The sequence below is a fragment of the Neopelma chrysocephalum genome, unplaced genomic scaffold (assembly GCF_003984885.1).
Source record: "Neopelma chrysocephalum unplaced genomic scaffold, ASM398488v2 Primary Assembly neopelma1_68, whole genome shotgun sequence".
In the NCBI taxonomy this organism is placed as follows: domain Eukaryota; kingdom Metazoa; phylum Chordata; class Aves; order Passeriformes; family Pipridae; genus Neopelma; species Neopelma chrysocephalum.
In genome coordinates, this window is record NW_020897727.1 from 5982999 (window position 1) to 6005539 (window position 22541).

A 22541-nucleotide genomic window follows, 5' to 3' on the forward strand; every position below is an offset into this window, starting at 1 on the left:
CTCCCCTCAGCTATGAAGATGAATGGTATAGTGGAAGGTGTCCCTGCCCGTGGCACTGGGTGGAACAAGATGAGCTTTAAGGTCCTCCCAACCCAAACCATTCTGGGATTCTATGTAAGCACAAAACAATAATAAAGAGATTAATAAAGATTCTGAGGGTGCTGTGACAAAAGCGAGTTCAACACGAGAAACACTTGTGGAAAGAGGGTTCTTCTTGACATACTGATTCAACTTCAATGTGCAAGGAAATATTCTCCTGGGATCGAGGCTGCCTGTGTGAGGAGAAGAGTCTTCATCTGAGAAACAAGGGGACATGATGCTAAAGTAATCTCTGCCTCCACTTTTATTACCAGGAAGAAATAAAATAGAGCTATGGCCACATATTAAGCAAAAATAATCAGAGGGCAGAGAGAAAGAAGGAAGGAGATATAAATACATCTGAGAATGGAATTACTGACTGAGTTGACCAAGGAACTGGATGTGATCAATGAGAAGCAGCTAAAATGTTTATACAGTAACAAAAGCAGCCTGGGCAACCAAGTGGAGAAACTTGAATTACTTGGGCAGGACACAAAACAGGCTTCTGAGGAGATGAGAGGAATATGGGGAAACAAAAATGAGAACTGGAACATACACAAGTGCAGTGTCCAGCACTGTTAGGGCTTTGGAAGGAGGTTTTGGAAGAAGCAGAGGCAAATGGAAAATGGGAAAAAATGCAGCATGAGTTTACCAAAGGTGGATTGTGCTAGAAATCCTCAGGCCTAGAGTTGCAGATAGAAGAAAAGCAGCAGATCTAACCCAGGCTGCCTTCAACAACGCATTCCCCACACTACCTGATCAGGGGCTGAGGGCAAGCTGCTCATGGGAGATAGAACTGGGATGCTGGAGGTAAGGTCCGCCATCGAGATACCAGAATATGAGGGTGGGACGCAGCAGGGACGAGAAAACAGCTGAAAAACTGGAGGAGAGATGTTATGGAAGTGTAGGAGCACTGAGGACAAAGAACAAACTGGTTTAGGCTGAAGCCTGATTGGGATAGGAAAGGAAAAAGCAGGTGTTCTTTTGGTTGTTCCTCTGGGACAGCCAGACAGGATTCCCTCGGCCAGGCAGTCACATCCAAACCAGCATGTCCATCCCTGGCCATTTTCAGGAATGCCAGGCACGGCTGGCATGTGCTTATCTCCATTCTCATGAGCTATATACAGGAAAAGAGCCTGGTACAGTCACACCAGCTGTTTCAGACTACCTGGATGGATGAGGAGAAATCCCACAGGGATGCATGTACAACAGCACCTCCAAATGGGACCTGCCCCAGAGAGGTGTCAAGTACTCAAATCCACACCACCCACGGGCAGCAGCCATGGGGCGCCCAGTCCTTGGAGGAAGTCTCCAAGACAATCCTGGCAGCTCAGTGGTGACTGAGCACCTCCCCACGGTTCTCCAGAGATCTGGGATGAACATGAGCAAGGTGGAGTCGCTCCTGGTCTGCTCCACAGGGACACCAATGCCAAGACCTCCGGTCACAACCACCGTGACAGTGCCAGCTGCCCCCAGCGCCCGCAGACCTGCCGAGGCTCTGCCAACCAGCAGCAAGCTGGGAGCAGATGGCAGAGACACAGGGGGCACGGGAGGAGGGGCCCGGGAATGCTGGTGGCTTTCAGGAGCGATGGCCACAGCCGAGCCGTTCCCGTCCAGGACGACAGCTTGCATATGGATAAACAACGAGATAATTACAACCTTTGGAGGGGGGAGCAAAGCCCATGGCACAGCGTCCTCCTGCTGCCAGCGCCTGCAACCCATCCGTCCCCACAGCTCCCTTCGCAGCCTGGTCACAAGGAAATCACTCGCCATAAAAGCCCTGGCTACAGCCCTGTGTTGGATACAGCTGTGAAACCATTTATCTATTGAGAGATCCCCATTGTCAGGGGCCGAGGTTTGGCTTTCGTGCGAGTGAGCAATTTGGAAGAGATTAAAAAAAAAAAAAAAAGAAATCCAACAAAAATGACAACCCAAAAAAATCCAACAAACAAACAACTAAAGAAGGAGAGAGACAATACCCGACAGCTTGCAGGGTTTCCAGGCCTCTGCCAGCTGGGAAGCTGAGCGTATGAAATATGCATTGCACTGAACAAAGCAAACTCAAACGTTCAGCACTGGAGAGCTGTAACCCTTTCCTGGGCACTGGAGCCACAGGAAGAGATCCAAAAAATAAGGGGAAAAAAATAGGGGAAAAAACATTCAGGGCTGTGGGTAAGGATTATTGAGCCTAAATGGTCTGACAGACTCAACAGGGAGTTGCTTAGGGTAGGTGAAAAGTTTAGGAGCTGCTTCCGATGCAAGTGGCTCCAGGAGCAAGATCTGGGATGACTGAAAACAGGCAAAGTTGCTGTTCCTGACATCTGCTTCCACACCTCTGCTCCCCAGGGATGTGTTAGAGGGAAAGTACTTCTCCCAGCACTTCTCCCAGGATTCCCAGGGGATCAGGCTCTGTGTCCCCACATTCCTGCATAGGGAGGAGGTAGGGACACTGTCAGGGCAGGCACTATGAGTCCAATGGGACTGTCACCTCCTGCCCACGCTGTCCTGTCACAGGTGTCCCCAGGCTGCTGTGCATCCTTGGCTGGAACAGACAGAACAGTGAGGGGATCTCATCCGGCTGGAGCAGCCTCAGGCTGGGCATGGCCGACAGCCTGATCCATGTGGCTCCGTGTGTAGCTCGGGAAACCAGCTCGCAGCTCAAGGTGCAGAAACACCCAGTTGAAAACCTGAACTGGGATGCAACGGACCACAGGGCTCATGAGACATGAGGAGACTGAAGGGCTGGAGCATGCATGTGAAAGGAATCCAGCACTCTAATCAAGACATGGGAGAAAATGAAGGGAAGAACAGAGATCCAGCAAACTTTCAGCTAAGTAGATTATTGATCTTCAGGGTGTGCCAGGAACCAGCTTTGCAAATTACAGCAGTCCCCTGCTGCTAACTCAGGCAGTTCCCGGATGGCAGAGCAGAAACACTCCCCACCTCCCTGCTCCTGCCACCCACACGCCTTCCCCAGCACCACTGCGCTCCTGTTTGGATCTCATGTGTCCAAAGGGTGATGGTGTGAAAGGAAAGGGCTCAACGCCCCAGTCTAATGGGAGAGACTGTGTTAGTGGGGAAAAACAGCTCGAAGAGAGTCTGTTGTCGCGGGAGCAGAAGGCAGGAACCTGAGCCCAACACAAGCGGGGAAAGCGGTGACCTTGTGAGGCTCCACAAACAATTCCCTTGGCAAAGGCAGGCGCGCTCTGCTCACAGTCAGGAGGGTCTGCATGGCACAGCTGAGGTGTGAACGCCTCACAGATTGCCCTGACAATGTGCCTCACCCCCAGTACGGAGATCACCTGCTCACAGGAGCCTGGTGGGAAGAGATGGCTTGGAGCCCAACTCCTACCGGGGTGCTCAGCATCCCACTGGATCAACCCCACAGTGTTCACCCTCACAGAATCACAGAATACCTTGAGTTGGAAGGGACTCACATGGATCATCAAGTCCAACTCCTGGCCCTGTGCAAGACATCCCAACAATCCCACTCCGTGCCTGAGAGCGTTGTCCAAATACTTCTTGAGCTCAGACAGGTTTGGTGCTGTGGCCCTGGGGAGCCTGTTCAGTGCCTGACCACCCTCTGGGGGAATATCCAACCTAAACCTCCCCTGACTCACCTCCAGCCATTCCCAACTGTCACCAGTTCCACCACCAGCCCTCCCACCAGGACCTCTCTGCCTTTGCCAGGTCCACACCACGGACCTCCCAGCCCTCAACCAACACTCCATAAGGCTCAGAGCCTTCCTGCAAGGGAGTGAGGAAGGATTTGTTCATCCTTCTCATAATATGCAAGGAAAAGGCCATAGGGTTATCCAGTGGCACAGGCAGGGTGACACAAACTGGATCTTCCCATCACAGGGACATCCCCTCTGCTGTGGAGGAGCTGATTTAAACAAAGTCAGGCCTTTGACCGGTGGAGCGTGACGAGCACTCGGACTGTCAGATCCCCCTTGTTTTAAATAAATTCCACTGACGTACTCTCTGCTGACATGAATTATTAACCAAGCATGATGCACACACAGTGCCAGCAGCCGTGTCTCGGGGCAGGGACAGGCAGCAGGTGAGGCTCTGCCCGGGACCTCAGGTGTGAGGCAGTGGAATTACAGCATCCCTGGGAGCAGAGGGGTGTCACCACCTGCCTGCCTGCCTGGCCACGCCATGGAAAGTCACACTGCATGCCCAGGGTATATAAAACCCAAACTTCTGGCATCTCCACACATCCGCCTGTGCCAAGACACACTGGGAGCAGCGACTGTTTTTCCCACCTTGTGACAATTCTAGGGACAGAGGCAGCTGGCTCTCCTTCTGGAAATGTTGTGGATGTCCTGGAGGTACCCAGCCAGCCACTGTCTCCTAGGGTGGCCTGAAACAGATGGGACCATTTTTCTCCCTTCAGCCTGAAGAAACTCCCAGTTAAGCTGGGACAAGGGGAATGGTGGATGAGATGGGGACAGCTTTTCAGAGAGGAACCAACCCACTAGCCAAGACCCAGAGGCAAACTACCACCTCCCCACACCCTCCCTGACTGATGACTTGAGAATTCACCAGAATGTTCAAAAGATCCCCAAAGGAAACCCTGACGGAAAGCAAACCATCAGCAAGGGGTGGGGAGCCAACACCAGAGCTGGTGGGAGCTCCTGGAAGCTGGTGGGAAATCCTGGGAGCAGTGTGAGACATGGGTATGGACCTCAGCCACCTACACTGGGGAGTGTAGGGTGTATGTGAGAAATGGCCGGGATAAAAGGGCAATTCCTCTGTCCCAAAAATAAACTCCAGCAGCCTGAAGCCAGGGAAAAGAGAAGAGTTATGCGAATCTCGGCTCTCTGAAGGCCTGAGGGGATGACAGGCTTCCAGCATCAGACACAGGTCAGCTGGGCTCCCCTTCTCTGGTCGCTCAATGCAATGAGGAGGAAGGGGAAAGAATATTGAGCAGAAAAATAACATCCCATTTTTTTTCCTCTCATAATTCAGTAGAACAACATCCACATTTCATCCTGGAAGTAGCTGCACTTTGGGTATTCTCGTGTCTGAGACCTAATCTGTAAAGAGCCCAGAGATCCCTTAGGGGACAAAAAGCATTATAGGATCATTATTAAAAGGGACACGTTATATTTCATGTCTCAGTTCCACACAAGTGGAAAAAAAAAGGCCAAGAGCTAACTCTGGGATGAGGGGACAAACCTGTGAAACATAACACCCACCAAGGAAAGTGACAAAAATAGGATGTGGTGAGTCTCCTGCTTTGCCCACTGCTCAGCCACACTTCAGCAGTGACACAGAGGAAAGAGCAGAAAACCTTTTTTTTAATGAAAGTCATAATCCCTGGCCAGAGTGGCCCCTCTCATCCCTCCCCTGGGCTAGTTTTACATGTCTGAGGTGGGACCCAGTGCTCATACAACATCAGAACACGGAACACAACCTGCCCCAGCCCGAGCACAACACACCCATGGGGCTGTCTGTGGTCCTGCTGGTTCCTCCACCTGCTAGCACAGAGAATTTAGAGAATAAAAGGTTTTCTTGAGCCTTTCATCAGTGCTTACCCCAGTAGTGTCTCTGTACACCCTGCATAGGCTGGGAGCTCCTTTCAAACCCTCGGCATGTAGGTGGCTGGATGAGAAGCAATTTCCCCAGAGGAATGAGTGAAGCCACGTATTTCAGGTTGAATCTCACGCCTGCCTGTCTCCCACCCACACGGCTGTAATTTCTCTCACACACACATTTATCTGCTCAGCCGAGCCCGGACATCACCTGGGGATTGATCTGACAGAGCGACACAACCTGCACCCACAATGAGGGAATGTGGCAGGAATGCAGACCCTGTTCAGCTATTTGTGTGGGAAGAGAAAGGGCTGAGGCAGCAGGACAGCCTGGACCAGCCCTGGGCTGGGCTGCTTCTGCAGTCAGATATTTGGGACGGGGGCAGATCATGCATCCCCATCCCAGATATCCAACTTCTGATACCAGAACTGCAGGTGCAGACATCATGTGGCAGCTGGAGCTCAGCATGGAGCTGGATTTTCATGGAAACCTGATGAGTTTCCCTCAGTGCTGTTTCAAAATGAATGCAATCCCCAAGGCCACCAATCACAGAATCGCAGAATGGTTTGGGTTGGGAGGGACCTTAAAGCTCCATTTACAGGCAGGGACATCCCACTAGACACACTTCACACTGAGAGAGACTAGATTTAGATGGGATATTGGGAAGAAATTCTTCCCTGGGAGGGTGATGAGGGACAGGAATAGGTTGCCCAGAGAAGCTGTGGCTGCCCCGTCCTTGGAAGTGTTCAAGGCCAGGCTGGACGGGGCTTGGAGCAACCTGGTCTAGTGGAAGATGTCCCTGCCCATGGCAGGGGGGTGGAACCAGATGACCTTGAAAGGTCCCTCCCAACCCAAACCATCCCATGATTCTATGATTCAGTGGTCAGCACTTGTGCAGTTCATAAAGTGCCATGGCTACCGTAACCCAGGAAAAGAATACAAAAACCTTTAAATAGCATAATTGACTCCCTGGGAATTACAGCAGTGGAAGCCTCAGTCCTCGAGGTTTCAGAGGGCTGGGAAGGAGAGAACTTTCCATGAGTGAAGACCTTTTCAGAGTGAAGACCTTTTCAAAGTGAAGCAAACATGGCTGAGTACTACCTGTGTGCTGTTCTCATCCCCCTGAGCATGGATGGTGTAGGAACGAGCCCCATTCTTCAAGGTCTCGGTGGCAATGCGCACTTCCACCCCTGGGAGAGGGGTGCCCACGGAACCTACAGAGGGAAACAAGGTGGGAACAGTGGACAGCCTCTGGGAAATCACAAAATCAAGGATGCGAAAGAGCAGCTGCTCGTCTATCAATGGCATCTGCAGACTGTGCTGGCACTAAAGAACTTCCTAGCAGGGGGTTACCCTTCAGGAAGGCTTCGATCACGTCGTGTGTCTGCATGCAAATGTCACGACGGTGCAATATGCTGTTGTTCACTGAGCAGGCAGTGCTGGAAATGCCTCGGAAAACAAATGTGTCTCCAGCCCTGAACAGTCTCTCTTGGCCAGTCTTTGAAGACTTCAGCACAGCTTCGCAGCTCAGTAATGAAGCTGTTTCTTTTTTTTTTTTTTTTTTTTTTTTTAAAAAGCACCATGAAACCTACACAAAGCTGTGAAAAGAAAGAGCACAGTGATTACTCCGGTGGCTCCTCTACAGTCTGAACCTGACAGGGGAGGCAAAGGCTTAACAGTGTGAGAATTGCAAGGGATTATCTCAGTTTTAGGAGACATCAATATACTGTATAGAAAACATCACAGGAGAAAAGCAGGGATCAAAACCACACCGTTCTTCCACAGGTTTCAATTTTCAAAGCCAGGGAAGCTGACACAGTGTCAGCTATTGAGTTCCAAGATGGTTCTGCGATCAACCTGCAGCATTCCCGCTCCCTGGTTTAGTGCTTGCTCTTCCTGGGGAGCACCTGAAAGCTCAGCAGAAAGGGCAGCTTTGTTCCTGTGACCTGTCTGATGGGCTCAGCAGCAACCAGGAGCTGTGGGCATCTGCTGGCTCAGCAGGGCTCGCTCGGTATCTCAGCGGCACAAGATGGCTCTTGTGGCAAAATGAGGCCTGTGAGGGAGAGGGACAACAGCTCAGAGACACCTCTGGCTCACGAGGACTGGAAAATTCGAGAAGGACTTTTCACAAGGGCATAGAGTGACAGGAAAAGGGGGAATGGCCTTAAGCTGAAGGAGGGCACGGTTAGATGGGATAGTGGGAAGAAATTCTACCCTGTCAGGGTGGTGAGGCCCTGGCGTAGGTTGCCTAGAGAAGTTGTGGCTGTCCCATCCCTGCAATTGTTCAAGGGTTGGATTGGACTTGGAGCAACCTGGTCTAGTGGAAGGTGTCCTTGCCCATGGCAGGGGGTGGTACTGGATGGTGGTACCCAAACCATTCTGGGATTCTATGATTCTATGAACTGGTAAGTGTGCTTTTTATTTGAAGAGATGATCAATTTTTCTCCCTAAAGATGATCAATTTTTCTCCAGTTGGTGCTTTCCAAGTCTGCCAGGATCAGCTTCACCTTGAGAAGTCCCTACAGCAGGGTGTGCAGGACCTGGAGCTCAGTGCTGTCTTCCCCTTGTCACCTCTATTTCAGGCATTTGGGTTCAAGTGACACTTTCCTTATCCTGGTCTCATTCTCCTCTTCAAGCCCTGGAGATCTGCTATCCGTGACATCATGATTCTGTTTGCTACATTGGTCAGTTGCCATGGAAATAGATATGTCGTCGTAGCCCAGATTTATGGCATCCCTGCAGGATGAGCCAAGAGCAGATGGGCTATGAGGGAGTGAGATTTTATTGCAGCGAAACTACCCGAACAATTAGCGAATCTGGCAAGAAATAAACAGAAAGCGACGTGGCAGCTCTGTGATCTGTGTCTGTTCTGCTCGGAACTGCCTCCGGCATTCAGGTCAGCCAACACACAGCCAGGTCCTTCCTTCTCTCACCACCAGCATTGCGTGGGCTGCTCCCATCTCCTGGCCAGACACTGCCAAAAGCCTGAGACAGAGGGTTGCAGCAGGGTGAAGAGGGAGCCATGAGCCAGAAGTGCCCTGAGGTGCCATGTTGAGGTATTTATGGAATCAGAGAATCACAGAATATTTGAGTTGGAAGGGGCCCACAAGGATCATCAAGTCCAACTCCTGGCTCTGCACAGGCCAGCCCCAAAAATCACACCATATGTATTTAAAACCTGCTACGAGAGACTCCAAGAGGCCTCAAAGCAGACAACAAGTCATGGAAAACACGATCAGTGTTGCATGGAAGCTTGTTGAAGCCACCTTTTAGACTTCTATGGGAACAGTTTCTCCAGGGGGAAAAATGCCTTGGGTGAACAGACTTCTACCTGCTCACAAAATGTGGCACCCGACAGTGGGCAGACACCACGAAGTCCGTCCTGGAAAGCTCATGGAGGGAGCATAAACCGGAGAAGGAATTGCCATGGGCTCTCACAGACTTGGAATTTTTCAAATCAAGATCAGCTGGATGCCTTCCTTGGAAGATCCTTCTTCCCAGGATGAAAGTTGCTGACCTCAGCATGGAAATGTCATGGAGTGATTCATAGGCAGCAGGACTCAAGGATTAGTGCCCACTTCTAGTCTCAGTCTTTGAGAAGGAAACACCAAAGCTCAGCACAGCGCTGGCAAATCTAAGCCATGGAGAATTGACGTGTTACCCACACAGTGTTTTCAGATCACAGTTACAAATACAGCTCCACCAATTTGTTTCCTACTTGGCTAAAGCAAAAATCTACATGTAAAACAAGTCCCTGGTGGAGAGCTGCTTCCTTATATTGGGTATGGAAAAGGTTTTCTGGTATTTAGGAAAAATGACAAACTTGGAATTCAACATCTGTAAAGGCTGAAAAGCTCATATGATTGATTAGAACTATACAAACCTGACAGTACTAATAAAATTCGTGTAAAAACAATTACTAGAGCTTCCCAGGCCCATCCACCACATCAAAATACACACTGTGCCAACTCTAACAGGTCAAGAGAAGGTTGGGCCCATTCCCAAAGGAACAGCATTGGATGTCCTGGCTTCAGCGAGACCACAATCAGGGGTGATCAGCAGGGTGCCAACACTTAGCACCGGCTTTTGTCCCCAGACATAATCCTGAGCGGAAACTGGGGAGAAATCCCTGCTCCTTCCCCTCTTGCTCCCTCCAGCTTTCTCCAATTTGCAGGCTCCTGACTGTTAGGAGCTGCTGGCACCATGCCCGTGGTGTCCGTGCAGGTGGCACCAGCCGGGCTGCGGGCAGGAAGGAGTGACACTATTATTCTTTCACCGGTTCTCCTCTGTTTAAAAAAGTTGTCAGCCCTTCCCAGATAAATTTAATTGGCCCCGCGGTCTGTGTCCTTCGGTATCTGGGTACCTCGGTGCTGTTATGTGCCACGGTGTCCTGGGAGAATTGAAACAGGCCAACGATAAGGCACTCAACGATCTCACTGTCAACAATACACGGAGTCCCCGCTGTAGGAGCTATTAGCTGCCTCTGATCTAAACCTCCAATTAAAGTGGTGATTAGGCCCAGTGAGGCATTCTCCGGCCATGAATTATTCATCTCCCTTCACAGTAACAGCACCAGGGGGGATTAGAATGAGAGCTGGTGAAAACAGAGGCATTTTAAGCAGGGTTTTAACCATATACAAGCAAACATTTATCTTTCAAATCTTTCATCTTTGTTTCTTCTGAAAATTAAAGCCCCCACATTCTCCTTCATGCCCCTTCAGACCTCTGCTGTGGGAGGAGAAAAGTGTCATGCTGCTGGTGACACCAGTGGGGACATCAGCAGGATGAGCAGGGTCTGAGGACTTGAGCCTTCCCCAGCCACACCAAGCAGGTGGAAGTGGGCAAGGGAAGCCCCAGGATCTCTGCTCAGAGGCTCAAGAATCATACAATGGCTTGGGTTGAAAGAGACTTTAAAGATCATCTAATTCCACTCCATGTCATGGGCAGGGACACCCTCCACTATCCCAGGTTACTCCAAGCCCTGTCCAACCTGGCTTTGGACACTTCCAGGGATGGGGAGCCACAGCTTCTCTGGGCAACCTGTGCCAGGGCCTCCCCACCCTCACAGGGAAGAAATTTTTCCCAATATCTAATCTAAACCTACTCTATTTCAGTTTGAAGGCATTCCTCCTTGTCCTGTCACTCCAGACCCTTGTAAATAGTCTCTCTCCATGTTCCTTGCACGCTCCCTTCAGGCACTGGAATTAGGTCATGCCAAAGCTTCTGTTCTCCAGGTTGAACAATCCCAATTCTCTCAGCCTTTCCTCATAGGAGAGGTGCACCATCCCTCTAATTATCTTGGTGGCCTCCTCTGAACCCCCTCCAACAGGTCAAAGAGGTAGAGAAGGGCATGTGCTGCTTCCAATCCAGAAGAAATCCTCTGACAAATGTCCCCTGTTCCCAGCCTATCATCACATTTGACTCGGATGCTCTGTGGTACGTGGTGACCTCCCAGCCCAGCCTCTAACAGGGCACTAGATCAAAAGCTTTTTCACAGCTCCAGTAAATTATGCCTCAGCTTCACCCATCTGCTTCCCAGCTGACACTGCCTGAAATAAATTAATCAAGCCTATTCAATTATAGCCTCCTCTCTGTACGGTCTCTCGCTGATCCACACCTTTACGAGATGCTTCTCTTTCCTCTCGGGGCCACAGGAGACCCTGCATGGGGCTGGAGTGACAGTCCCCACAGCCCCTCTGCTCTGGCTGCATGGTGGATTTAACCCCAGGTCCCCTGCAGACCCCAATATCTTCAGGGATGATGCCTCAGGAACACAGCCACCCAGCTCTGGGGCAGGAGCTGCCCGTCTGGGTGCCAACTTCTGTCTTGCCAGTCTTATTTTCTGTCTTTTTTAGTCTCCTGGGAAATTTCTAGAGCCTCCACTCATTTCCCCTCCTGAAGATCAATAAAAAGCAAATATAACCAGGCCACAGGGACACTGGAATAATCTCTGCACTGTCACCCTGCAGTGCAGGGCTCACAGTTGAAGCTAATGCAGGTGGGAATCTTGTTTCCCTGCCTGCTTCCCTTCCTGCCTGCAGGGATGGGGCTTCTGGAGGGAGGGAAAACTGCCTGAGATGGAGTGGGGGAATGAGAGTTACTCTGCAAAAGTAAAATAGAGTTTGTATTTCAAGCTGTTCTTAGGTTGAGGAGTCAGTGAGGGGGAGTTGCAGCTTCCCCTTTCCCTGTGTGAATCCTGCGAGGTCCAGTTTCTGCATCCCATGGGATTGAGGTGCTGTGGGAAGCTGTGACACCCAGGACAGCCCCCCACACCCCCCAAAAGGCTGCATATGGTGCCATGTCTGCACAGACAGTGTGTGGGGAGGCAGGTGGCACGGGGTGGGTGCTCAGCACACAGATGGCCATGCTCCAACCAGGGGAGGGTGGGGGCATTTTATATTTGTAATGTTCAGATCAATTTATTTCTAGGTTACATGAAGTACAGATATCAAGAGGAGTCACAAAGTGTAGCTAAGAGAAGGGGGGGAGGACAAGGAGAGAACAGGACCAGAGAGTACACCGAAGTGTGACAATTCTAATTCCTTAAGAGGGAAGAAACAGGCTCTAAAATAAGAGTGAGCAGACATCCTATTTTAAGTGTTCAGCACTGATGGATTGGACAAGCACTGCTGTGTGGAGAATCCTGTGTGACACCACACAGAAATACAGCTCCAGGGAGCGGGAGCTGAAGAAACAGTCCCAGTGCTTCAATTCACTATGATTTTGGAAGTAATAAAGCATCAATATGGACTCTGCCAACTTGGCTGCTCAGGCCAGTGGGCACCACTGTGAGCTCTGCACACACAGCTTTGATCCCAAGGAACAACCAGCCACTTCCCACACATTCATGTCCTGGCTCCCCAAGGCCAATTCCCCCACCAGCATCCTTGTAGCCTGCTCCTCACTCATGTATATACTCTGTGCAGAGAAAACCCATGACCACTTCCCAGCACACACCTCCGAACAGTGAGTGGGCACCCTCTGGAGACTCCTACCTGGGACACGGACTCCATGCAAAGGGTTAGAAAGCGCCATCCCAATCTCAGTCATCCCATACCTCTCCAGCAAGGTGTGCCCAGTGATGCTCTTCCACTTCTCCAGGACAGGCACGGGCAGAGCTGCTGAGCCTGACACCATTAACCTGCACAGGGAAAGCCCAGGTAAGAGAGTACCCAAGATTACCTTTGCTCAAGGGAATTTGCAGCCTAACAGGGTCACATAAAGTCTGCTCCTACGTAAAACCTTAAGACAGAAACCCCAAAAGCCTTTTAACCAGTATCAAAGATGTTCCTCACATGCTCTGTCTGATATGGGGTTTAAGTTAAGACAGGACAGTCTCCTAAAACAGGTCCTGGAATACAAGCTTGGGCTGCAGGACAAAGTCCTCAGCCATGTGTTACACAGGGTGACACAGATAACGAGCCCCTTCTGGCTTTACCATGCAAGAGTGGCTCATAATTAAATAATGTCACCCTTGTTCCTGTCAAAGAGACACTAAGGCACAACAACCAGCACTGAAAGAGCTGGTGCTAAAAGGAAAACCTGGAGGATCCATGGTAGGGACACCCAGGTACCAGCAGCCCCTGCCCACAGGGGCATTGCTCTCCCACCTGATGTTCTCCTGGCAAAAGGCCCGCACGAATTCCTGGACTTGTGGCTGGGAGAAATGCTCGTCATAATATTCCATCAGCTTGGCATAGATGGTGGGCACTGCCATGAAGACACTGATACGGGGAGCTTCGGAGCTCAGCAACCTCTTCCAAACCTAGAAAGGAAGAGAACCTACATGGATAAAAATGCACCTCTGTTATCTAAGACTTCTGGGAAGTACAAACAGCTGGAAGCCTGTTGTGTGCACCTCATCCATGTCCAGAACAAGTTCCCAACCTTCATCATGCCCTTATTGCCCAAAGCACAATGTTCATCTCTTATCTCACCAGTGGATCACCCACCTACTGTCACACTCACAAGATGATGGAAATGGCATTTTTAGTGCTGTCACATGACAGCCAAGAATTTGCTCTTGAAGGCAAAAGCTTGTGGCAGAACCAGTTAATTCCCTTATCATGCACAGTTCTCCAAAGGCTACACAAAGCCACCAGCTTTCCAAAGCATGGGAGCTCTTCTTTGGAAAGACACTAAGCCATGTTTGAAGAACACAATACACAGGTAGGAGCCCAGGGACTCAAACTTCTGAGGGAGAAAAGCTTTGAAGACAGATGGCAGAGTCTGGAAGAGGAAGATCACACACTGGAACTGGGAGTGAGACTCCATGAAAATAGTCATCTGCTGGTGAGTGGGTGCAGAGAGACATGTCCTCAGCGAGCTCAGAGGAGTCACCAGAATCCACAGGTAAAACAGTGGCAGTAGGAGAAAGCAGCTGGCCAGGAGGGCCAATACACTGACAACACTCTTCCTGAGAAGAACAGTCATAGAATCAGTAAGGTTGGAAAAGACCTCTTAGATCATTAAGTCCAACTGTTAGTCCAGCACCACCATGTTCACCACTAAACCAGGTCTCTATGGGACAGATATTCTTCAGCTCCAACTCCTGCTAACCTGTGGGAACTACTAATGGGGGCAAATTCCAGCATCCAGCTCTGCTGGGATGTGGATGAAGACCCTCTCTGGGATGAGCAGCCCCTGGGAGCAGTTAACAAGGCGCAGAAGCCACAAATACCACACTTGGGCCCACTCCTTCCACACCTTGCCACTCATCCCCCTAGGCGAGCTCTTCCCAAGACAGGAGTGATCCAAAGCCATCAATAAATCAGAGGCTCCGCTGACGGCCGCCTCCTTCCCCTCGCTCCGGTCCCTGCCCCGCTGGTGACAAATGTATTTCCTAACAGCTCCTGACAGGGCGCTGCCTCCGCTCCTGCCCGCGCACGCTCAGCTGCACACGGGCGCCTGTGAGAACCCCGGCAAGGCAGGGATTGATTGAAGGTGAACCAGAGATTCTCCTTCATGCTGTCACTCTGCCCCTTCCCTTCCATCCTGCTCGCTCAGGCTCCATTTCATTACTTTCTACTTGGCTGCACCGGTGCCGCCTCCCCCCACGTCTCGCACTCCACTGCTCCAGAACAATCAGCTCCTAAAAAAACCTCACCACCACCATGGTGTTATTCTTAATAGAGCAGGACACATCTGCAAAGGCACTGTCCCATTCAATAGGAGGGAGTTCATGGTGCCTCCCAGCCCAGAGGTGCAATGGGGAGAGAGGAATGCATAAGGTGGAAATCCTCTGGACACCTTGGGAGGTGGGACACGAGCACTGCAAGATCCCCTGGACATCAAGGAAGGCAGAGTTGGAACGTGACTTCCTGGACTGATGGGTGATATGTTCAGAGAGGGAATATTTCACTCCCTGCAGAAACCCCACCTACCAGCATGATCCCCAAAAACCAAGCTGGAATATGCAAAATTGCATTTAGAAGGATCTAATCCCTATCATACGCCTCCCAGCCTCTTTTTCTCTTCAGCCTCCCAATATTTTTCCCATTCAAGGCAGCAGAATGGAGAAGGGCTGCAATCTCCAAAAGCCAGGGCTGAATGGACCTGCTCTCCTCAGCCTGGTGTTCCCGAGAGCCATTGCTGTGGGCAGGGAGAGACATGTGATGGCAAGCAGGGATCAGGACCGTGTTGAAGGGATCGAAGGGAGACAGATGCTCAGGGTTGTTCAGTCCTTGCTGGGTGATTTTTTTTGTCTTCCCAAGTCCTGAGCAGCTGCGGGGAACACAGGGAGATTTCCAGTCTGGCCATGCAGCAGAGTTATTTTTATATGATTTTGGATTTGAAAAAAACCAACACTATCACTCTAAACAGAGCAAGTCTCTCTTGCACCCCAAAATTTCCTGTCCTGCTGTGCCTGCTGAACTCCTGCTCTAGATAAAACCCTTCTCCAGCCACTCCAGCCACAGGAGCAGCTTTTTCCATGTCAGTCTGACCTGCCCCAGCAACAGCCCCTTCCCGAGGATAAGCAGCTGCCTTTGGATTTGTGCCACCAGCTGCCGGGGTGATCTGCTGACAGCCAAACTCCCCACCTGCTCTGCTCCCGCTCAGCCAAATCTGGATCCTTCCCATGTGTTTAACAGGACTAAGCCCCGAGCTGTGGTACAAAGCTGGCAGCTCCAAACACTCTGCAGAGCCCGAGCTGGCCAGAGGGCTCGTCGCTGCCCAGCCAGCTGGAACAGCTATTCCTGGGTTATAACTTTAACTTCACGCTCTGAGAGAAGAATCTGGGAAAGCCTTGTTACCTGGGACTAATCAATCAATCCTGGGGCTTGGACAGGCTTGTAGCAAGAGGCCACTTTGTCCTTCCAGCACCCAGCATCCTCTGACAGCGTCAGGCTTGGAGCAGCACAATCCATCTCCCCCTCTGTTCTCCCACGTGTCACCGACATCACATCAATTCCCTGTGGAAAGGATATTGGCAGCCCATCATTCTGTTTTATTTTGCTCACCTGACACCTCAGGCCTCCAAATGCTTTTAAAAGCCCTGGATTCAGGAGGCAAACGTGGCACCTCATGCCAGGGCTGCTGGGCTCTGCACCAAGGGAAGCAGCAGCCTTCCAATGGAATATACTCAGGAGATGGATCAAGATTCCTTTTAAGATAACCAAGGGCTAGAAACAAAAAGTTTCTCACTGCAAGAAGCAAGAGTGGGAACAGCTTCCCATCAGGAATAACAGCAGTGAATGCTTAAAGGACAGGGCTGCTTGTGCCAGCAGAGAAATGGGAGACCTAATGTTCCCAAGAGCCTTCCTGTCAGCATGACATTCCTGATTTTCCCCCCTTCCTACAACTCAAAAGCATATCATAGTCTGGTCAGTGGGATTTTGCCATCACTCCATGGAAAAAAAAAGAGAAAATGACACCAGTGGGTACAAATCAGCCACAGCGAGACACAGCTGGAAGATTTTTCCCACATATTTTTCCCAGCATGCAGATGGTGAATGAGGGTGAAGGAACATAGAAGCTGCTCCAAGGGATGGTCATTCCATAGAACAACCTTCCCAACCAGCCCCCAGACCAGCTAAGATCACCTGAAGGAAGAGATGTGAGCACAGAGGAGAAAAGGCAATCATTATTTCCTTTTACAGAGGGAGACATGCAAAGACATGAGCTAGAAAGAAACAACAAACTCACCAACACCTGGGTATCTTCTCATGCAAAAAAAGAAGAGAAGGTGGAAAAATCATTTGTATCCTAAATCATGTGAGATTTTCCCTGATACAAGATTCCCAAAATCAGAAGAACTGTGAGCTGAAAAGGAAGCAAATACCAGCATGGATTTTTCCATCAGCCCACAAATGGATAATGTGCTGTTTCCTCTATTGACAGACACAACAGCTCCTCTCTCCTATAAAATTATTGTACCATTTTCAGTTGTTATTGAATTTTTCTCAACCTTTTCAAAAGTAACAATCCCCCTAATGCAAGGTTAACTCATCCCTTTACTTCCCTTTTGCTCAGGGAGATGGGTCTGTGTTTTGCATTGACTACTGCCATGTGGGAAGCACCGGCAAGGAAAAGGGCTGACCGTGTTTTCCAGAGTGTCTGTGAGAGCAACAGGCACAACAAGGCTGTAGCCAAAGCAGCTGCTCATTTGGGGAGACCCTGTGCCAAACATCGAGGGTGGGAAGCTCCTGTAACTCAACAGCAGCAGCAAAGGGACGGCAGGACCACACTCACAAATTCGACAGCAATTTATCCCCAAAAAGCACATGGGCATGACATGGGATGAGAGAGCACCAAGGGGAGCTCTGCTCACTCCCAAGGACTGAGCAGCCAACACTTCACGAGCAATATGCAGAAAGAGAGAAACACTCTTCTCTTCAAAGGGAAATTGGGCCCTCGGTGGCTTCGTCTCATGTTTGTTATAACCCCAAACTGTTCACGCTCTGCGTGACTCTGGTTTTAATCATTTATTCATCAGCGCAGTTTGATGGCCCCTCTGCATTCCAGGCTGAAGCTTTTAAACCCTTCCTATGCTGGAGGCATACAGAAAGGAGCAAGTGCTTTCCCTGGGACCTGGAAATATAAGTAAATATGACAGGCTCTGGTTCCATTTTTTGTATTTCCCCACACACATCAAAAGCCATTACTTGGGAACAGATGCTGAGGACAGACGGCAGATCTGGGGAGATGGGAAGAAAACCTCTAACTTTTTAAAGCCAGGTCTGTGAGAAGTGATCAAACATAATCCATTCACTAGTGACCTGCTCCTCCCTCCAACTCCTCTTTGAGTCTGAAATAAAATTACTCCTCTGAAGCCTCCCATTAATGGATGAAAAGACTTCCAGCCTTTCTCCAGCTGAAATTGGATGGGAGCCACGATCCCCAGCACATTTGGTTATTGGAGCTCAGACGCCTGTGCTTGGATTTGCTTTTCTTTTAAAAATAAGCTAAAAGAGCTGCCCAGAGTGATGTTTGCAGAAGTGACAGATCCAGGGGAGAGGCTCAATGTGGTACACGCTTCTCCTTCCCAGAGGCAACCACGGCTGCCAAGCCCTGGATCTCCCTATGCAGCCCAGCCAAGGTATAAAGAATCAGTCCAGCCTGGCTCGCACAGATAACAGCAGAGCCAAGGACAAAGTTTGCTCCCAGATGTAGCACAGGCTCTCCTGGCCTTTGGGAAGTCAGGGCTGTGACCACATACGACACAGCAGTGACCCTGGAGCGACACCTCACACACAACCTCAACGAGTGCCAGGTCTGCAGCTCCCTCCCACCACCGGGAAAAGGTGCCACAGGTGACAGCACACCCACAGCATGTCAGGGCAAGCTTGTCCCAAATCACATACCACCTTTGGGCACTCAGTAGTCCTGGTTCCCTAGAAAGAAGGGTCTAAATAAGATGATTTTGATGGCTTTGCATGCAACATTGTAAAACAGGGTATGGTTTTTAGAGGGTTTGATCCTTGGAGGCACCTTAAGTCACACATGCAGCGAGGCTGGCACCAAAACAGCAGCTCTTTGCAACTGTAGGGCAGTAAATCTGCATCTTGGCATATTTATCATGGAAGGGTTTGCAGGGCACAGTAAGGGCTGTCACTGCACAGGCAGAACATCACAGCTTGAAACCTGCCCGGCAGAGCCGAGAGGGCAGCACACGCCACAACTGGGTCACCAGAGTGGAGATTTCCATAAGCTTCTCCCATCACTCATCAGAGCAAGCTTTTTCTTTCAGGTTTTTGAATACTTTTATTTCCCACTCGGCACAAAAGACTGGAAGACCTCCTGGGATCTGATCTTGTGTTTATCAATGCAAAGCTGACAGGGAGCCTTTTGCTATTAGAACATCTTTCCCTTAAGGCAAGAGCACGGATGGTCCAAGGCAAAGATAAGCTGTTCCTGTTGTTCGAACTCAAAATGGATCCTCTTCAGCCAAAAGCCTCAGCAGAGGATCCTGCAAAGCAGACACTGACCTCATGACTTGCTTCAAAATGCTCCTGTCTATAGGGTACCTGGCACAGCCAGGTCCTGGTCTGGAATGGGGACGTCAACGTGTGACTGTCACAGCAAGAGCAGCTGCATAGAGGGCACACAGCTTCTCCTCACTCTGTCTCTCCAGACTCACTGACATTTCCATGGAGCTACAGTCACCACACAGGGAGTGCTCAGCCTCAGCAGCCTGAACTGCTGCAGGAAGGGAGCCCCTGGAAATGGATGCTCTAGTGAGTGCTTAGTGTAAGCCCAGAAGCCTCCAAAAAGCACTTGGTCACAGGCTTTCTTTGCTGCCCAGTAGGAGAAGGCTCACTTTGCAGTTCTCCCTTAATGGAAGCATTAATCTCTTCTCCTCTGGCCACCAGACTGCACAAAACCTGCATAAAAATACCATCTTTTAAATGTCTCCTCCCGCACAAGAAAAAAGCTGGCACCTGGGATAGGGTCAGCAGCAGCTGAGGAATGCAAACAGGAACAGCACAGCTGGAGAAGTAAACTCAGCTTGGAAGCAGGTTATGGTGGGAGGATTGTGTAGGGATGCTGAGGCTGCAGCTTGCTCTCGTTCCAGAGGAGGTTTCTGCCCTCCCAGTTCTCACCCTTGAAAAACACTAAAATAATTATATCACAGCCAGCTGTGCCCCACACAGCTGCTGGGAGGAACACACTGCCAGGCTCACTGCTGTTCTCCTGCTCTCACTGCTCCATGCCCACAGCAGTGCTGAAAACTCTCCTTGTCAACCATCCCTGCCATTCCCAAGCCCAGAAGCACAGATAGGCACAGTGGATGCTGCTCCCACAGCCCCCAGGCAGAGAAGGGCTCCCTGTGAAGACACTCCACCCCATGGAGTACAAGCACCAGAGGACTTTGCATGTCACGTACAAGTTGACTAATTCTGGAAACTAAGGGTCCATTTATAAACCCTTTATTAATAAATGATTAATAGATGCAGCCATATTTTTTAATAACTTGCAATAAAAAGATGCTACAAAAAGCTTAAGCAAGACAGTCTTAACAGATGGTGCTATAAAGTGAATTATAACATGTACAGTAGCTGGTGCAGAGTAATGGATGTCCTCATTTAATAAAAAGAATCTGATTTTATGCAGCAACTTTCACGCTTGAGGCACCTCAGTACAATTTAACAAGTCCTCATGGCCTCAGCAGTAGCTTGTGTGCAGCCACAGACATCAGATGCTGCTTTAGTGAGGGAGAGGATGTTGGTCAGGACACTGGGGCTACTCCACCGTCCTGATTTTTCACCTTTCCTTGGCCAGCTCCCAAAAACAGACGGAAAGGTCTGAAAGCTGCCACCTCCTAACACTGCACCGCAGGGAACAACAAGCAAGCCTTGGTCTGGGGCTGGAACTGTCTTCTCAGTAAAAAAAAAGAAAAGAGCATTATTCCCACCACCAAACCCAGACTGCCATCTGTATCCACGACTATAAGGCATGCCGCAAATTATGTAATTTAATAAACACTGTAATAATAAAGTATTTATTTTGTATAATGAAGTGTTAGTGATTAGAAACCAAACACACATCGGGCGTGCTGCTGCGGTTTCTCTTGAACCTTTGCCAGTATCACTCAAGGCTAAATATGTCTGCAGCAGGTTGAGAGTAAGTTCCTCGCCTTGTTTTGATCAGCCTGTCAAGTGTTTTAGCTGCCAGTCGAGTTTCTTTATATCACACTATAATTGGCTGCTTTCTCAAGGTGCAGCGAAGGAAAAAAAGCACACGGCAAAACTTGGGCTCCTTTGGCAAAATTCTCCACTGCTGCTTTGCTGAAAGCTGATTTCAGTAGCAAAGGGCATTTTGTAAACAGCTGGTGAAAATAGAGTGGAACTGAAAGGCAGCTTGCATTAAACTCCACAAGAAAGCCTTATTTACCCTCCTGTGCTCGCTTTGTAGTGTCGATCAAACCACTTGCAGCTCCCAGGGGAGGCCCTCGGAAAAATAAAGGGAATACAAAAAATAGAAAAGCAAATGACGTCCTTCAGAGCCCCAGTGCACCTGAGAGGCCCCAGAACAGCACCCCGACCTCCCTGCCCAAGTTCAAGCTCCAGGGTCAAGCGGCCGCCTCCGGCGCTGTCCCCGCACGTCTGGGGAGAGCTTGGATCAGAGAAGGCAGGAGGGGTGTCCCGCTCCCCCATCCTGAACCCATCCCTCAACGTCAGCTCATTGATTTGCAGATGTCGGGAGAGAGCACAGAAAAACACCAGGGGACGAGGGACCATCAATCACCGATGGCACAGGACGTGGAGCAACGCGCCCTCCAGAGGCTTTGGTGCCAGGATCCCGGCACCAGCTCTGCCTCCCAGCACTGGCCATGCTCCCAGCTCCAGCACATCCCTGCCGCACCCCGAGCTTTTGGGGTCACAACCTCGGGTCAGGGGAGGACAATTTGGCAGCGTCCATCAGGGAGAGAGCACTGGTTACAGCTGCCAGGGGACCTTCCTGCCGCCTTCTACTGCAGCATCCTACCAATTTACTCTTGAAATTCGAATGCAGAGCTGCCCCTCTGGGATTCTGGAGCTGTTCCACCCCAAAGGATCAGTGTTTAGGTGTCAGAGCCATCTTGACACAAGGAAGGAAGTGCCCATTTTCTGTGGTTCCTTCTCTGAGAAGCAGAAATAAGCATTGAAGAACTTCCCCGGTCCTGCCATCATTCAGATCGGAGCCAGGGCTCACCCTCACCTGGCAGCAGCACTGCCAGAGGCTTCCAGGTGTATCCCACAACTGTGCCCTTTGTCTTTCCAGTGTGACAAGTGTATGGACAAACACAAACAGGTAGAAAAGCCTGTTTAGTTACACAGCACAGGCTTGACAGGCTCCTTTCACTTTCCCACGGAATTCTGCAGTCACACCACACATTTCCCTTCTGCTACGAGGAGGCAGCAGCACCTGAAAACCCAGTTATCCCTTAACAGTGACACTGCAGACACCATCCATGACACTGAGAGATGTGGATGAATGGTGCTGGACCCCAGGAGCTGGGAACTGTAGAACCTTTTCAATCTTCCTGCTGCTTGCCTCGTTTCTAGTCCCTTTTTGTCCTCTCTTTACATCGTTTACCTGCCACTGCTGCACAGAACAAAGGAGAAGCAGAACACTGGGACTGGTGTTTCCTGGCTCAGCTACAAAAGAACATTATAAATGCATCATTCAGGTAAGGTTTCCCTCCTGCCACCTTTCCTAAAAGCTGCAAGAAGGTCTGGATTTGTAGACTCTCTCTCATATCACCGAGTCCAAATCAACAGCTCTGTTAACACTTGTTTCTCCACAGAGGAAGAGCAATGTTTCCATGCAAGTGAGGAGAACCAGTATTTCTCTTACCTGAGCTGCAAGAAACTCTAAAGGCTGTGTTCTGTCATGTAATGTCATACAAAACACTAGAGATATAGGATTGGAAGGGAAAAATTTGGAATGGGCTGCCCAGAGAATCACCATCCCTGAAGGCATTCAAGAAACAACTGGAT

At 50.1% G+C, this 22541-nt stretch overlaps 1 protein-coding gene across 2 annotated transcripts in view; it reads right to left on the bottom strand.

The window, feature by feature from the left end:
• Nucleotides 1-22541, bottom strand: part of ACSF3 (acyl-CoA synthetase family member 3) — a 56707-nt gene that overhangs the window by 28721 nt on the left and 5445 nt on the right. For both annotated transcript variants that reach the window (XM_027684959.1, XM_027684960.1), the window contains exons 4-6: nucleotides 13230-13384; nucleotides 12615-12760; nucleotides 6721-6833 (exon numbers count right to left, since the gene is read on the bottom strand). In XM_027684959.1, the coding sequence (XP_027540760.1) occupies nucleotides 6721-6833; nucleotides 12615-12760; nucleotides 13230-13384 (414 nt within the window). The remainder of the gene's footprint in view (nucleotides 1-6720; nucleotides 6834-12614; nucleotides 12761-13229; nucleotides 13385-22541) is intronic.